The 13,971-nt window shown below is 33.2% G+C and overlaps 1 protein-coding gene across 9 annotated transcripts in view; it reads right to left on the reverse strand.

The window, feature by feature from the left end:
• The window catches only part of LOC132745206 (coiled-coil domain-containing protein 60-like), a 59,017-nt gene that overhangs the window by 10,165 nt on the left and 34,881 nt on the right, over positions 1-13,971 (reverse strand). For 7 of the 9 annotated variants that reach the window (XM_060734049.1, XM_060734048.1, XM_060734046.1 and 4 more), the window contains 8 exons: positions 12,205-12,747; positions 10,442-10,546; positions 9,839-9,965; positions 8,886-8,934; positions 8,183-8,280; positions 7,492-7,632; positions 5,134-5,295; positions 4,697-4,787 (listed from right to left, as the gene is read on the reverse strand). In XM_060734049.1, the coding sequence (XP_060590032.1) occupies positions 4,697-4,787; positions 5,134-5,295; positions 7,492-7,632; positions 8,183-8,280; positions 8,886-8,934; positions 9,839-9,965; positions 10,442-10,546; positions 12,205-12,747 (1,316 nt within the window). The remainder of the gene's footprint in view (positions 1-4,696; positions 4,788-5,133; positions 5,296-7,491; positions 7,633-8,182; positions 8,281-8,885; positions 8,935-9,838; positions 9,966-10,441; positions 10,547-12,204; positions 12,748-13,971) is intronic. The other 2 variants (XM_060734052.1, XM_060734053.1) reach the window with 1 other exon arrangement.

Raw genomic sequence — 13,971 nt, forward strand, 5'->3', positions numbered from 1 at the left:
GGACAGAATATGATGTTATTTCGCTTTAACTTCTAATCAAAATAATAAAAAAGAATAAAATTGTACCCAACTAATTGTGGGTTCTTAATATACGCAAACATTCCTTTATCAAACATAAAACTAAACATTTGACCCTAGAGATGTGTCTTTAAAGTAGGGCATTAAAAGACGGAAAAAATTGTGTAGACAACTCAATTTACCGGACATTGTGTTTCAATTTTTTTAAAGTCTTAAATTTAAATTAATTAAGCAAGGAAACTACGACTATTGAATGGCAATGTTAAGATACTGGAAAAAAAACAGTATGTCACATAAATAGACACGGCAGCCATGTTTGTTACGAAGAGGCCAATATAGGGGTGTAATTGAAATTAACACTTTTAACTCAATTAACATATTGATTCTTCATGATCCTTAAACGTATGACACAGAACAGATTATTCCCCCGCATGACCAGGTCATGGAATAACTAGTAAACAAAAGGGTATGTTAGTTAATAAAGAACTGAATCAACAATATTTGCCTGAGAGTGGTTTTGTTGTTATTTTCTTCGAAATAGAAAGTGTGTGTACAATTCAGACCATATGATTTTTTAATCAAAGCAAAATTAAAGCCTTATTTGGCAGGAATAGATTTTGTCCGGTAAACTGATTGTCCGGTAAACATGTAGGATCCCAGTACAGAAAATAATTTAAAGTTAAATAAAAAATTTTTTTATATTTTTTCTGAAAATATCTTCACAAAGTTAACAAACTATCAGCAAATTCATTAAAGTTAAATAATAAAAATTTATATTTTCTGAAAACTATTTTCACAAAGTTAACAAACTAACTGCAAATTCCTCATGTTGTGATAGCATATGAAAATGTCTTTAAACTTTAAAGGGACTCCACTGAGGTTTTTTTGACATGCCCGGACTGGAAATAATTTTTCGAGATTAATGTTCCAAAAAATTTTATTCTGTTTCTGTACAATATTCATGAATAATAAATTACAGACATTCTTTGTTACAAATTGTTTAAGAAACGACCACAAGTTTATGACAACATCTTAATTTTACTGTTTTTAAGGTTTATTTTATAAAATATTTCATATGATAATAGCTTTTAATATACTGTAAATGGATTTGTCCGTCTTTCAGTCTTGACAAAACCGTTCATCATTTTTAGCGAAAATCTTAAAATATGTATAGACTTATAATAACACACTGTGCAGACTATGATTAGATGGTACCAACATGCCAGATAATCATGGTGTACACAAGTTGCATAAGTTCATTTAGTTGTCGCCCACAAATGGCACAAGTCAGGATTCACCTCATATCAAACCAAAGCTATGTACTTTCAAATCTGCTAAAAATAATAGCAGTAACAATGCGTCCTTGTTTATCATACAGATTGACAATTAATAAAGTTAAAATAAAGTTCATATGTGCTGTTATATATACATGTAGAAGGCAAACCATAGAAATTCCACCTTAATTGTCTTATATGAAACTAAAATAGTAAAAACCGAAGATATTATGGTACTCTTTACTTTAAAGGCCCATTATGTCCAAGAAATCATATTATTTTTAAATTTCTAAATCTCTAAATTTCTTTTTTATTTTTTGTGTCCTTTTAAAGTGTTAAAAATTTACTCATAAACAAGATTGCATTTGAGAAAAATGCTATGCCACCGCATTAATACAACACTAAATAGTAGTGAAGGAACAGATTGTTTTTGTTTCTATACGATTTTGAAGATTGTCATAATGCATAGATCCCTGACCTATCTAATTCTTAGTATCAGATTAGTGGTTAAATCTGTTGTTAACTCAATAAAAGATCAGAGTAGGAATATATCAATGCACTTGAGTCTAGTGAATTTGGTGGTGAAGGTCATATTTCACACAGCCTAAATTTCATGACTACATCAAAGGACAACACAGTAAGACACTTTGTAAAAATCTAGGTCAGCTGAAATCAAAGTTCACTTTACATCTTAATCTGTGCACATGGTTCAAATTTCGACCCCAGGGCTATAATCTTGCTAGAGGTTCACTACATAATGTTTCATGAAAAATATCTTAACTCTAGCCTTTGTAAATTTAGAGAAGATGATTTTTTTAAGTTTTTACTATATACATATAAGGAAAACCTATGGCCCCCGGGGCGGGGCTAATTTTGACACTAGAGGCAAAATTTGAACAACTTTGGTAGAGTACCTATAGATGATATCATTTAACAAATATTAAAGCTCTAGGCCTTGTACCTTCAGACAATAAGATTTTTTTATTTTTTACTATATGTATATATTGAAAATTAATGACCCCCGGGGCGGGGGCAATTTTCACCCCAGGGCTATAATTTGAACAATCTTGCTAGAAGTTCACTTCACAATGTTTCATGCAAAATATCTAACCTCTAGCATTTGTCAATTGCTAGAAGAATTTTTTTCTAAAGTTTTTACTATATACATATAAGGAAAACCAATGACCCCGGGGCGGGGCCGATTTTGACCCCAGGGCTATAATTTGAACAATTTGGGTAGAGGTCTACCAGACAATTTGCCTTATGCAAAATATCTAAGCTCTAGGCCTTTTTGGTCTTTACAAGAAGGATTTTAAGTTTTTACTATATGTACATATAGTGAAAATCAATGACCCCCGGGGTTGGGCCGATTTTGACCCCAGGGCTATAATTTGAACAATCTTGGTAGAGGTCTACCAGACAATGTCTTATGCAAAATATCTAAGCTCTAAGCCTTTTGGATCTTTACAAGAAGAATTTTTAAATTTATTCTTATAATTCCTTTTGGTTGCCATGGCAACCAGATTTCTGCATGGAATGAAATTCTTTGAACAACTTTGGAAGCCTTCATCCAAGGATCAATCCTGCCAAGTTTGGTTGAAATTGGACAAGTGGTTTTTCACAAGAAGATTTTTTAAGTTCACTATATAATCTATATAACACACACACACACAAACAAACACACACACATACAAACACACAGGTGAATCGCTATATGCCACCGCATCGCAGATGCTGCGGTGGCATAAAAAGTTTTGCTTCTGTTGCTTTTTGGCAATGAGTAACAGTTATATACTGATTTCGTATTTTGTATAAATTTAGTCAAAATCCAATTTGTTTGCATTTTACTACTTTTAGGTCAAACTAGACCTATCACTGAAGATGATTAATACCCCCACCAGCAACTTTGACTTTTTGAAAAAAAAGTAGTCTGAAGAAAAATTTGAACACAAACTATCAACTGTGTACAAAGAAATATTTCAATTAATTGTAATCGCAACTGCGGTCTCGATATTAGCTTGCTATACACCAAGTTTTATTACAATATCTTATTCCTAACTCTAGTTATTGTCCGGAAACAATTTTTCTATTTTTAGTAACACTTTAACGGTGACCTTGACCCTAATGAGTCGAAATGCAATACCAACCCAGGTCTTCATAATTATAAGCTTCCTATACACCAAATTAGATTACAATATCTCATTCCTAACTCTAGTTATTGTCCAAAAACTATTTTTCTATTTTTCCTAACGGTGACCTTGACCCCAGGGCGCCTAAATGCAATACCAACCAATGTCTTCATATAAGCTTGTTATACACTAAGTTTCATAACAATATCTTATTCCTATCTCTAGTTATTGTCCGGAAACAATTTTTCTATTTTTAGTAACACTTAACGGTGACCTTGTCCCTAGGGGGTTGAAATGCAATACCAACCCAGGTCTTCATATAAGCTTCCTATATACCAAATTAGATTACAATATCTCATTCCTAACTCTAGTAATAGTCAGAAAACCATTTTTCTATTTTTCCTTACAGTGACCTTGACCTTGACCCCAGGGGGCCTAGATGCAATACCAACCCAGGTCTTCATATAAGCTTGCTATTCATCAATTTTGATTACAGTATCTCATTCCTAAGTCAAGTTATTGTCCGGAAACCATTTTTCGTAACGGTGACCTTGACCTTGACCCCAGGGGGTCCAAATGCAAAACCAACCCAGGTCTTCATATAAGCTTGCTATAGGCCAACTTTGATAACAGTATCTCTTTCCTAAGTCAAGCTATTGTCCGGAAACAATTTTTCTATTTTTAGTAACGGTGACCTTGACCTTGACCCCAAGGGGCCCAATTGCAATACCAACCCAGGTCTTTATATAAGCTTGCTATAGGCCAAGTTTGATAACAATATCTCATTCCTAACTCTAGTTATTGTCCGGAAACCATTTTTCTATTTTTAGTAACGGTGACCTTGACCTTGACCCCAGGGGGTCCAAATGCAATACCAACTGGAGTTTCCACATAAGGTTGCTATATACCAAGTTTGATTACAATATCTCATTCCAAACTCTAGTTATCGTCCGGAAACCATGATGTGGACCGACCGACGGACCAACCGACCGACAAGCTGACTCCTATATACCCCCCCTAAACTTCGTTTGTGGGGGTATAATAATTTAATATTTAGAGCTTAACTGTCTTAAATTGATATGCATCTAACATGCTCTAAAACCATTGTTTAAACATTTTAAAACCCATGTTCACCCATTCTGATAAAGGAAGGAGATATTAATTTCTTGGACATATTGTGCCTTTAACACAACTTTTCTATACACATTTTTTATTTATTTGTTTCTTGCATCAGTGCATACCATATACTAATTAAAAACAGGTGTTTATACGTACCAATCCAAAGTTGCCGAGTTTTTGAAGTATTTTGGAATAAAACCATTCCTGCTTCAGCTCTAATGGTATCTTCTCAAGCAGGTCTGTGTACCTGGACAAATAATGTAACTTTTTTTTTAGAATATAATTCAATTTTATATATTATTTATAATAAGAAAAAAAACTGTGACTGATTAGGCCCATCATAGATAGATAGATAGATAGATTTATTTCTGTATAGAATACATATACATGGAAATTTAAAACAACATGTCTGGTACAAATATTTAACATACATAAGAATAAATAAGCCTCTCGCAAAAGTTACAATAAATACTTAACAGTCATCCCTGATACCTCGAGGCAATAGTTTCGACTCAAACACCCATGAAATAACTGTATACATTAAATTGTTATAATGCGTTAATAAATCATTTTTACTATTCAATCATACACACCAATTTCCCTTTGCTACTGATTTTTTCCGATCATTGACTGGTTTACGTAACTGTTGCCAGCTCTGTGTCCGCATTTGCTCTACAGCACGATGAAAACTACTGCCATGTCTCTTCATACCTTGTAAACTGACAAATTTACTCTTACACACCAACAAACGTTGACTGAAAACAGATAATAACATGATACTAATACACTCTGTTACCATAGCAACCTGAAAGAACACAACAGAAATATACTCTGTTACTATAGACACCTGACAGGACACCATAGAAACATACAGTCTCACTGTAATAATTTGAAAGAACACCACACTTCAATACTCTGTTACAATAGCAACCTGAAAGAACACCATATTAATGTATTCAGTTACTATAGCAATCTGACAGAACACCATAGAAACATACAGTCTCACTGTAATAATTTGAAAGAACACCACACTTCAATACTCTGTTACAATAGCAACCTGAAAGAACACCAAATTAATGTATTCAGTTACTATAGCAACCTTACAGAACACCATAGAAACATACACTATTGCTATAGCAACCTGAAAAAAAACACAACAGAAATATACGCTGTTTCTATGACAACCTGACAGAACACCATAGAAACATACAGTGTCACTATAGCAACTTGACAGAACACCATTGTAATAATTATTCTCTGTTGCTATGACAACCTGACAAAACGTCATAGAAACATATGCTGTTACTACAGCAACTTAACAGAAAACTGAAGTAGTAAGCAACCTTACATAACACCATAGTAATTAACTCTGTTACTGTAGCAACCAAAAAAAAACAAGAACGTGTTTGTTAAACACAAATGCCCCCGGCTCAGATTCTTGTCGGTAGCAATATTTCAAAAAATGTTTACCCATTCACTCAGTTATGGACAGAAAAATTGCCAAAATATTGTTAACACAAGTTATATAGCTTGACAAAGTCATAGCATTTTGTAATTGTGAAAAATATAAGTTGCCAAGTCATTGCTCTGACTTGTGAAGTTGAAAAATATTCAACTTCATGCAAGTTATCTTCCTACCAAATATGAAATACATCTGTCAATAAATAAAGGCTGTATGGGCAAAAGTGTAAACATGTATTTTATGCACTGGTGACCTTGACCAAACTGACCCCTAACTCTATCCAAAAGAAGAATACCATGTAAGTTATCTTCCTACCAAATATAAACACATCTGTCAATAAATAAAGGCTGTATGGGCAAAAGTGTAAAAATCTATTTTTAGCACTGGTGACCTTGACCCAACTGACCCCTTACTCCATACAAAGGAAGAATACCATGCAAGTTATCTTCCTACCAAATATAAAATACATCTGTCAATAAATAAAAGCTGTATGGGCAAAAGTGTAAAAATCTATTTTTAGCACAAGTGACCTTGACCCACTGATCCCTACCCCAAACAAAAGGATGAATACCATGCAAATTATCTTCCTACCAAATATAAAATATATCTGTCACTTAATAAAGGCTGTATGAGCAAAAGTGTAAAAATCTATTTTTAGCACTGGTGACCTTGACCCAACTGACCACTACCTCCATCAAAGTTTCTGTTTCTATCAATTATAAATAACATCTGTCTATAGAATAAGGTCAATACACCTGTAAAAATCTATTTTTAACATTGGTGACCTTGACATTGGTACCATTGACCTTGACCCAAATGACCCCTAACTACACCCAAAAAAGGAGGACCTCCCTTGGCATGTTTGTATTAAACTTAGACATCAACAAAAAAATAAAGGCTGTATGAGCAAGAATGTTTATATTTATTTTTTAAACCAGTGACCTTGACCCTAGAGACCGCTTACTCCACAAAAAATTAGAGGACCATCAAAGGTATCCACCTACTAAATATGAAAGATATCATTAAAGAAATTAAGCAATTAGGAGAAATTTAAGATAAATCCAACTTGCCGAAATAGGTTAACCAGACAAGGCCCTATTTTCAAAGTGAAAAAAGGGAAATAACTGGGAAATATTGATGACACAGTTATATAACTTGGCAATATCATGCACTTTGTATTGATAAGTAAGTGTGGAAATTATAAAGCCATTAGTATAGATAGAACTTAAGATATTTCCAACTTGCCGTTTTAGGTTAACCATTATTCATTTTCTAAGTGCTGAAAAGGGCAATAACTTGGTAAATATGATTGATTAGTAAGTGTTTAAACTTAGAAGCCATTGGTACAGGTAGAACTTATGAAAAATCCAACTTGCCGTTCTAGGTTAACCTTCGTACGGACAGACGGACGGACAGACAGACGGACGGACGGTTCAATTACTATATGCCCGGGGGCATAAAATCAACAAACCATTGTAATATAATCTACCTTTCTTTATGATCAAGTATATCATGTAAAGTTAATGCCTTTTCTTCCCTACATTCAGCAAACTGATTATGTAAATCTGCACATAGACTGATCTTCTTGCTGCTAGGCAACCCAGCTTGAAAATCTTGCAAAGCAGGAGAACTGAAAAATGTAGGGATATAATTTTTGAAAATAAAATTTGTTATCAATTTTACCCGCAATATAATGATTTTTGGGTAATGAACTTTTTTTCCATGTTGTAAATGTTTTAAATTAAAAACAAACGTGAAACTAAAACCTTTTAACACCTGTATGAATATGTCAAGTTTGGTTATCAAATAAATGTAATAAGAAATAATACATAAATAAAGCAGGGTAAAGGGTTGTTACATGAATATTATTATTCTATTTCTCACATATCTAGACTAAGAACTGTTCCTGTAAAAAAGAATCACTTTTATATTGACCATCCTGTATGGGAGGCCTCCGGAACGGACACCTTATTTCCAGGACAGTCCCAGGTGTTCAGGATTTTATGGCATGCATGACTGACGCCCTTATAGTGTAACAATAATATTTTGCATGCCTTTACTCTATGATTGTATAACGCAAATCATGTCACGATATATGCAAGACCGTGCAATACCGTTTTTACTGAGATGCAAGACTTGGAGACGTAACAGTGGCGCTGGTATGAGGTAAAAATCTTTACCTTTTAGGTCTTATCATATGAGCATTTGCCCGTAAGTATCTTGATGTCATTTTCTCCTCTTCTCCAAGTGCCACTGCAACCTTGTGATCAAGGCGTTTCTGAAACATTATTTTAAAACAACATTATTTATATTTTATAAAAATATTTCTTTACACCTTTTTAAACATAGTGCAAAACTTAAGGTGAAGATTTGTGCCAGATACTGTAAGTGTAGAAATATTTGAGGGCTTCAAATTTTCACCATATTCTAGGCAACTTTCAGGCAGCAAATTCATAATTAGCTGCAATATTTGCACACCTTTTTTTCTTTCATAAATAGTGATATTTTCTAAGAAGCGTCAATTGTTTGATGATCGTACAATTTTTCAGAGATCGAGTTTTAGGCATTGTAAAACTGGACTTAAATAAACATGTATTCAAACTGTCATCTGTCAAATGTGCCACGTCCAGGGCCCATGGTTAACATCTATGCCACATACATAGGCCAAGGTTCTGATCTGTGCCACGTCCAGGGCCCATGGCCAAATACAGACAAAGATTCTAATATGTGCCACTTCCAGGGCCCAAAGTTCAAATAATGATTTTCAGACTTTTGTTAAGAAAAACATTATTTTCTATTTTGCCTTCATATTCTTTTCATAGAAATTAAATCTTATTCTTAGAATAATTGTTTATCAACCCAAAGTAGAAAAAAGAGCATTACCTCATTGCCGTCTTTCTTCTTTTTTCTCTTAGGACTTTTATCTTTTACTCTACAAATATTCATAATACTCCATATAAAATGCGCATTGTTAAAGTAAAATATATTGCTTATTAAGAATGTTCAATAATTCTGAAAATAAATCTTGGAATTTTTCAAACTGAGACATTTTCAAACACAATTATTATTTGAGCCGCGTCACGACAAAACCAACATAGTGCGTTTGCAACCAGCATGGATCCAGAGCAGCCAGGGCATCCGCGCAGTCTGATCAGGATCCATGCTGTTCGCTTACCAACTCTATTACAAGTTGAGTGACTGATAGCGAACAGCATGGATCCTGATCAGACTGCGCGGATGCGCAGGCTGGTCTGGATCCATGCTGGTCGCAAACGCACTATGTTGGTTTTGTCGTGACGCGGCTCATTTCAATTCATTTGAAATATTCATATATTTTAATCCTACAAATAAATAAAAAGAAAGTGATATAAAAAGCACACTTCAAACATTATCTTTGTTGTTATTTACGAAAGTAATAGATGGAAGAAGACATCAGGTGCCCACTGCCCTTCTGTACATTATTTCATGCACAATCAGGCACTGAAGTAGAACCACTGATGTTCCGCAAAGCTAGGTGTATAGCTACCTGTCATGAAAGAATTTAATGTTTCTGTTGGGATTCTAACCCACAGTTACAGGTGAGGGGCAATCAGTTTGCAGTCAACAACCATAACCACTCCGCCACAGATGCCCTACTATATAGACTGAAGAGCATACAAAATGGAAAGGCACAGACATAAATTTCGATGTTGATCTCCCCCATAATTGATAATGGACAGTTCCAAGAATGGAAGCTGGACAAGTCTATTCAAGAAATTCAGCAGGTAAAGGTTAAGCAGGATAAGACACAAATTTAACTTATGTAGGATCTAAATTTAAGAAAAATATGAACAAACTTTTTCTCTGGTACAGGTGTGGTGGGTGGGGTACTAGATGGGGACTTGTTATCTAATTCATTTTTCTTCTTGGCTTCCTCCTCTGTCTTCAAACTTTCATAATATTCATCTAGAAATTTGAAAATGCCTAAAAAAGAAAGTAATAATTATAAAAATAAAATAATTCAAGCACATGGTCTATTTTCACTTGACCTTATTTTATCAATGTATGACATTTAATATTAATATTAATTTTTATTGTCTCATATGAGATTTGACAAAACTAAATACTCTGTCATCAATATATTACATTGTTTGTCAATGATGTTATTGCTGGATGTCAATATCTGCATGAAACTCCAAGTTTTAAATCTGAAACCTTCTTCTTTGACTTATTTTCATTTTATGACCTACATTTTACTATATGACCTACTTTTTATCTGACATGACTTACATTTACTATATGACCTACTGTTTATGTTATAACCTACTTTTTTATTAAATGACCTACTTTTTATCATATAACTTACCATTTGCTATATGAACCTCTCTTCATCATATGACCAACTTTTTACTTATATGACCTACTATTGTATTGTGACCTACTTTTACTCAATGACCTACTTTTGTTATACATTTGATCTTCTTCATCTTCTGGCCTTGGTGATAAGTCATCTTCACGGTTACGTGCACCTAGCATTGACATCTGATTGGTCAGTGTGTTTAAACCTGCAAACATAAGTCTGTGTAATTGGCAAGCATTCTATGACAGAAAAGGAATATTTTATTCACAATGAACAACTTTTCAGACAAATAAAAATTGTTTTTTGTTTTTTTAAAACTAATTTGTGTTACAATAAAAATCATAGAAACCATTATCTAAAGAAAAGGAATAATTTTTCTGATAATTAACAATCATTCACTCACAAACAAAATAAGACCAACACACTCAGAAAATACAATGTTTTTATTTTATACAAAACAGTTCAGAAAGAAAATCTAAGAATTTGATGCTAGGAAATGTCTTGTTTATGCAAAGACCAAAGTTCTAAGCAACTGATTTAAATTTAAGCAAATCTTTTTTAAAGAGAAGATAACTCTAAAGGTATATATTAACCAAGAGAATTTTAAGACAAATTTTTAAACTTTAATGCCAGTTGTCAACATTAAGACACTTAAACAAATATTTATAATATCTCATGCTATATAAGACATTGAAGATGAAAGATAAAAAATGCCAGTTGTCAAAATTACGACACTTGATCATTAACAATATAAACAAATATTTATAATATCACATGCTATATATGATATTGAAGATGAAAGATCAAAATATTTGCATTCAGTATTTAAAACAGTAAATGTGAATGTTACAAATGTTACCTTAAATAAAAATAAGAAATAATATATCCCAAACTGTGATTTTATCGCTCAATAAAATCATTGTTTAGAGTTCAGATGTGAGGAATGATATCACCAGGACGTAGCTTGAGTGATATAATGATGCGCATCCGAACGACAAACAGTCATTCTATCAAGCGATAAAATCACCAATTTGGATATATTATTTTGATTCTAACACGACATCATCAAATAAATGCTGCCGTACCTGATATTACGCTAAATTGCGCTTGATTTATTTCTGTACTTATTTTCAGCGTCTCATGTTTTTATAGGTTATGTCACGTGTATAATGATTACGTCACATAACTTACGTCACATGACTAAATATAGAACGTCAAACAGTGATTTTATTGCATAATAACACACTTTCGGATCTTCTATGTTCAATAGGGAAAAATGCGGGTCATGTTAGAATTGTTATTTTCAATCACTTTTGGGGCTGTTATACATGTACAACCATTAAATTCTTTTGTAAAAATCATAGAACATTGAACATTATTACATTGTTAATTACAATCAAGAAGACCACAACAGTTAAAATGGAGCAAATTGTTAAAACATATAGTCATGCAAGCTGAAATATGGAACAACTTGTACAGTTAGGTGCCGATTTAATTTTTTTAATCTAAAATGGAAATTTAATAGGCTTAAAAAGTATGGAAAGCAATGATCGCCATGTTTCAAAACTAAACTCTGATCTGCCATGTTTTAAAGAATATTAAAATCTGGATACTGATAAAGGAAGACCTCAGGTAATCTTCCATGCATTTTTTCAGGCAAGAACAGGTTTTTGAGTAGAACCACTGGCATTCCAAAAGCTTAGAGCGGGATAGAAAATTCTTTTAACAAATGAAAATGGCCTTTAATACTTATAATGACCAATAAAATAAGGATTCTTAGATGTTTCAAACAAAACAGATGATGAAGTACAAAACATGGCAGATCAAGCATAAGGTAGGCGGGGCTCAAACAGCATTGTATACCTCCCCTCATTTTCAGTTCCAAGAACTGACCAAGGCATGCGGCTCCTCCTAACGCTGGTTTCATTCTGGACGGGGATGGGGACCGTTGGGCGGCCATTTTGGCGGTATTATTAGATGTAGAATGAGAATCGCCTTTTGATTTCATAGGGTGATGAATGTTCGGGGGTGTGGGAGACTTAGAACGAGATCCTTCAGTATTTTTATTTTTAAGTAACGCCCCGTTAAATTTTGAATTTGGGCTCGATTCTTGTTTCTCGGCACATTTAGAAACAGCTTGACTTGACCAATCAACAGATTTCCGTTTCATCAACATATTAGGTGAGGTAGGTGAACTTGGTGATTGTTCCAAAAGTTTGGGTTTTAAAAGCGACGCTAAATTTGGGGCCGCTGCAGACGGGGTAGTGCGTCCTTCTGCTATAGATGGTTCAACTATTTCTGGAGACGGGGATATTGCTCGCTCTGTATTTATCTTAGGTTTTAACAATGAGGCAAGTTTCATTGGAATCTTATTGGAACCATGGCCAAAAGGAGATGGACCTCTTTCTGGAAATTGATTACAACAAAAATAATACAAAGTAAACAAGAAAACAAAGTGAAACAAAATAAATATCATGCATTTTAATCAATTCAATATTATTGTCATATTGTTAAATTGCAACCTCAGCAAATAAAATCATTCATGCAAATTGGGTTTAGGTGCGTCAATGAAAAATGATTCTTTTTTCACTTTAAACGGTCTTTATTTTGGGTATGTGATAAATAGAATATTAAATTCATGTAAGTTCATTACTGAATTTATTGAACTCTTTCAATAAAATAATATTATGCTCGCCAGAGGCTCGCATGATATAATTTTATTCAACTTGTGTAATAAATTCAGTATTGAACTTACACTCATTTAATATCCTCTATTTAAATTTTTTTTATTAACTTTGTACAAAGTTGCATTAATTACTATAGTATTTACATTTTGAACTCTTTTCCTGTGGTTTAATTTTTGTCACCAGCATATATAGCCAGGCAAGCCTGCAAATCCATGCAGTCTGACCAGGTTTTATACTGTTCACTGACCAATTTAATATTTTCATCATGACACCCCTATAAATTATAATGGGCAACTCCAAAATGGAAGCGGAACAATTCCTGAAGGATATGGGCTGGATGTCGGCATACTTTCTCTTGATTTCATCATTAAGTTCAACATGCTTTTAAAATTTACCATTATATCGCAGTTATTCTTTTGCATGCTTTGATATAATATAATGTTATTTTCATGATCAATTTAAGACTAAAATGTATTAAGGTTGGATGCTCTGTGTTACCATGCCAACTGTAATAATAATAATTAACTATCTAGATTTACCTAGTATCATTTACCACTGGCATGACCTATCATTAAGTATTAAATGGGTTTTGAATGTAAGTCAATTTTTTTAAAGAAAGAGAGTATACTGAAAAATATTCAAACACAACAAATAATAAAAATCAACAAAATAACTGAATTATATATACACGCGTAATTTTCAAACTGCATACATTGTAACACCTTGTACTTAGATCACTCGGAACACATAACACATTGTTAAGTCCAAAGTATTTCATTATAAATATATTATATACAATGGCTGCTGGTACAATTTGGAATATCTAGCTTAAGGGTAACACAGTTACTGTTTAAGGCAGTAACGAAGCGCTACCAAGTTTCTTATAAACATTTTTGAGCAGTAAACTAAGTGATAGATATTCAAGTCTATAACAACACTGAAC

This window comes from Ruditapes philippinarum, unplaced genomic scaffold (genome assembly GCF_026571515.1).
Source record: "Ruditapes philippinarum isolate M1 unplaced genomic scaffold, ASM2657151v2 ctg3393_1_1_1_1, whole genome shotgun sequence".
Taxonomy (NCBI): domain Eukaryota; kingdom Metazoa; phylum Mollusca; class Bivalvia; order Venerida; family Veneridae; genus Ruditapes; species Ruditapes philippinarum.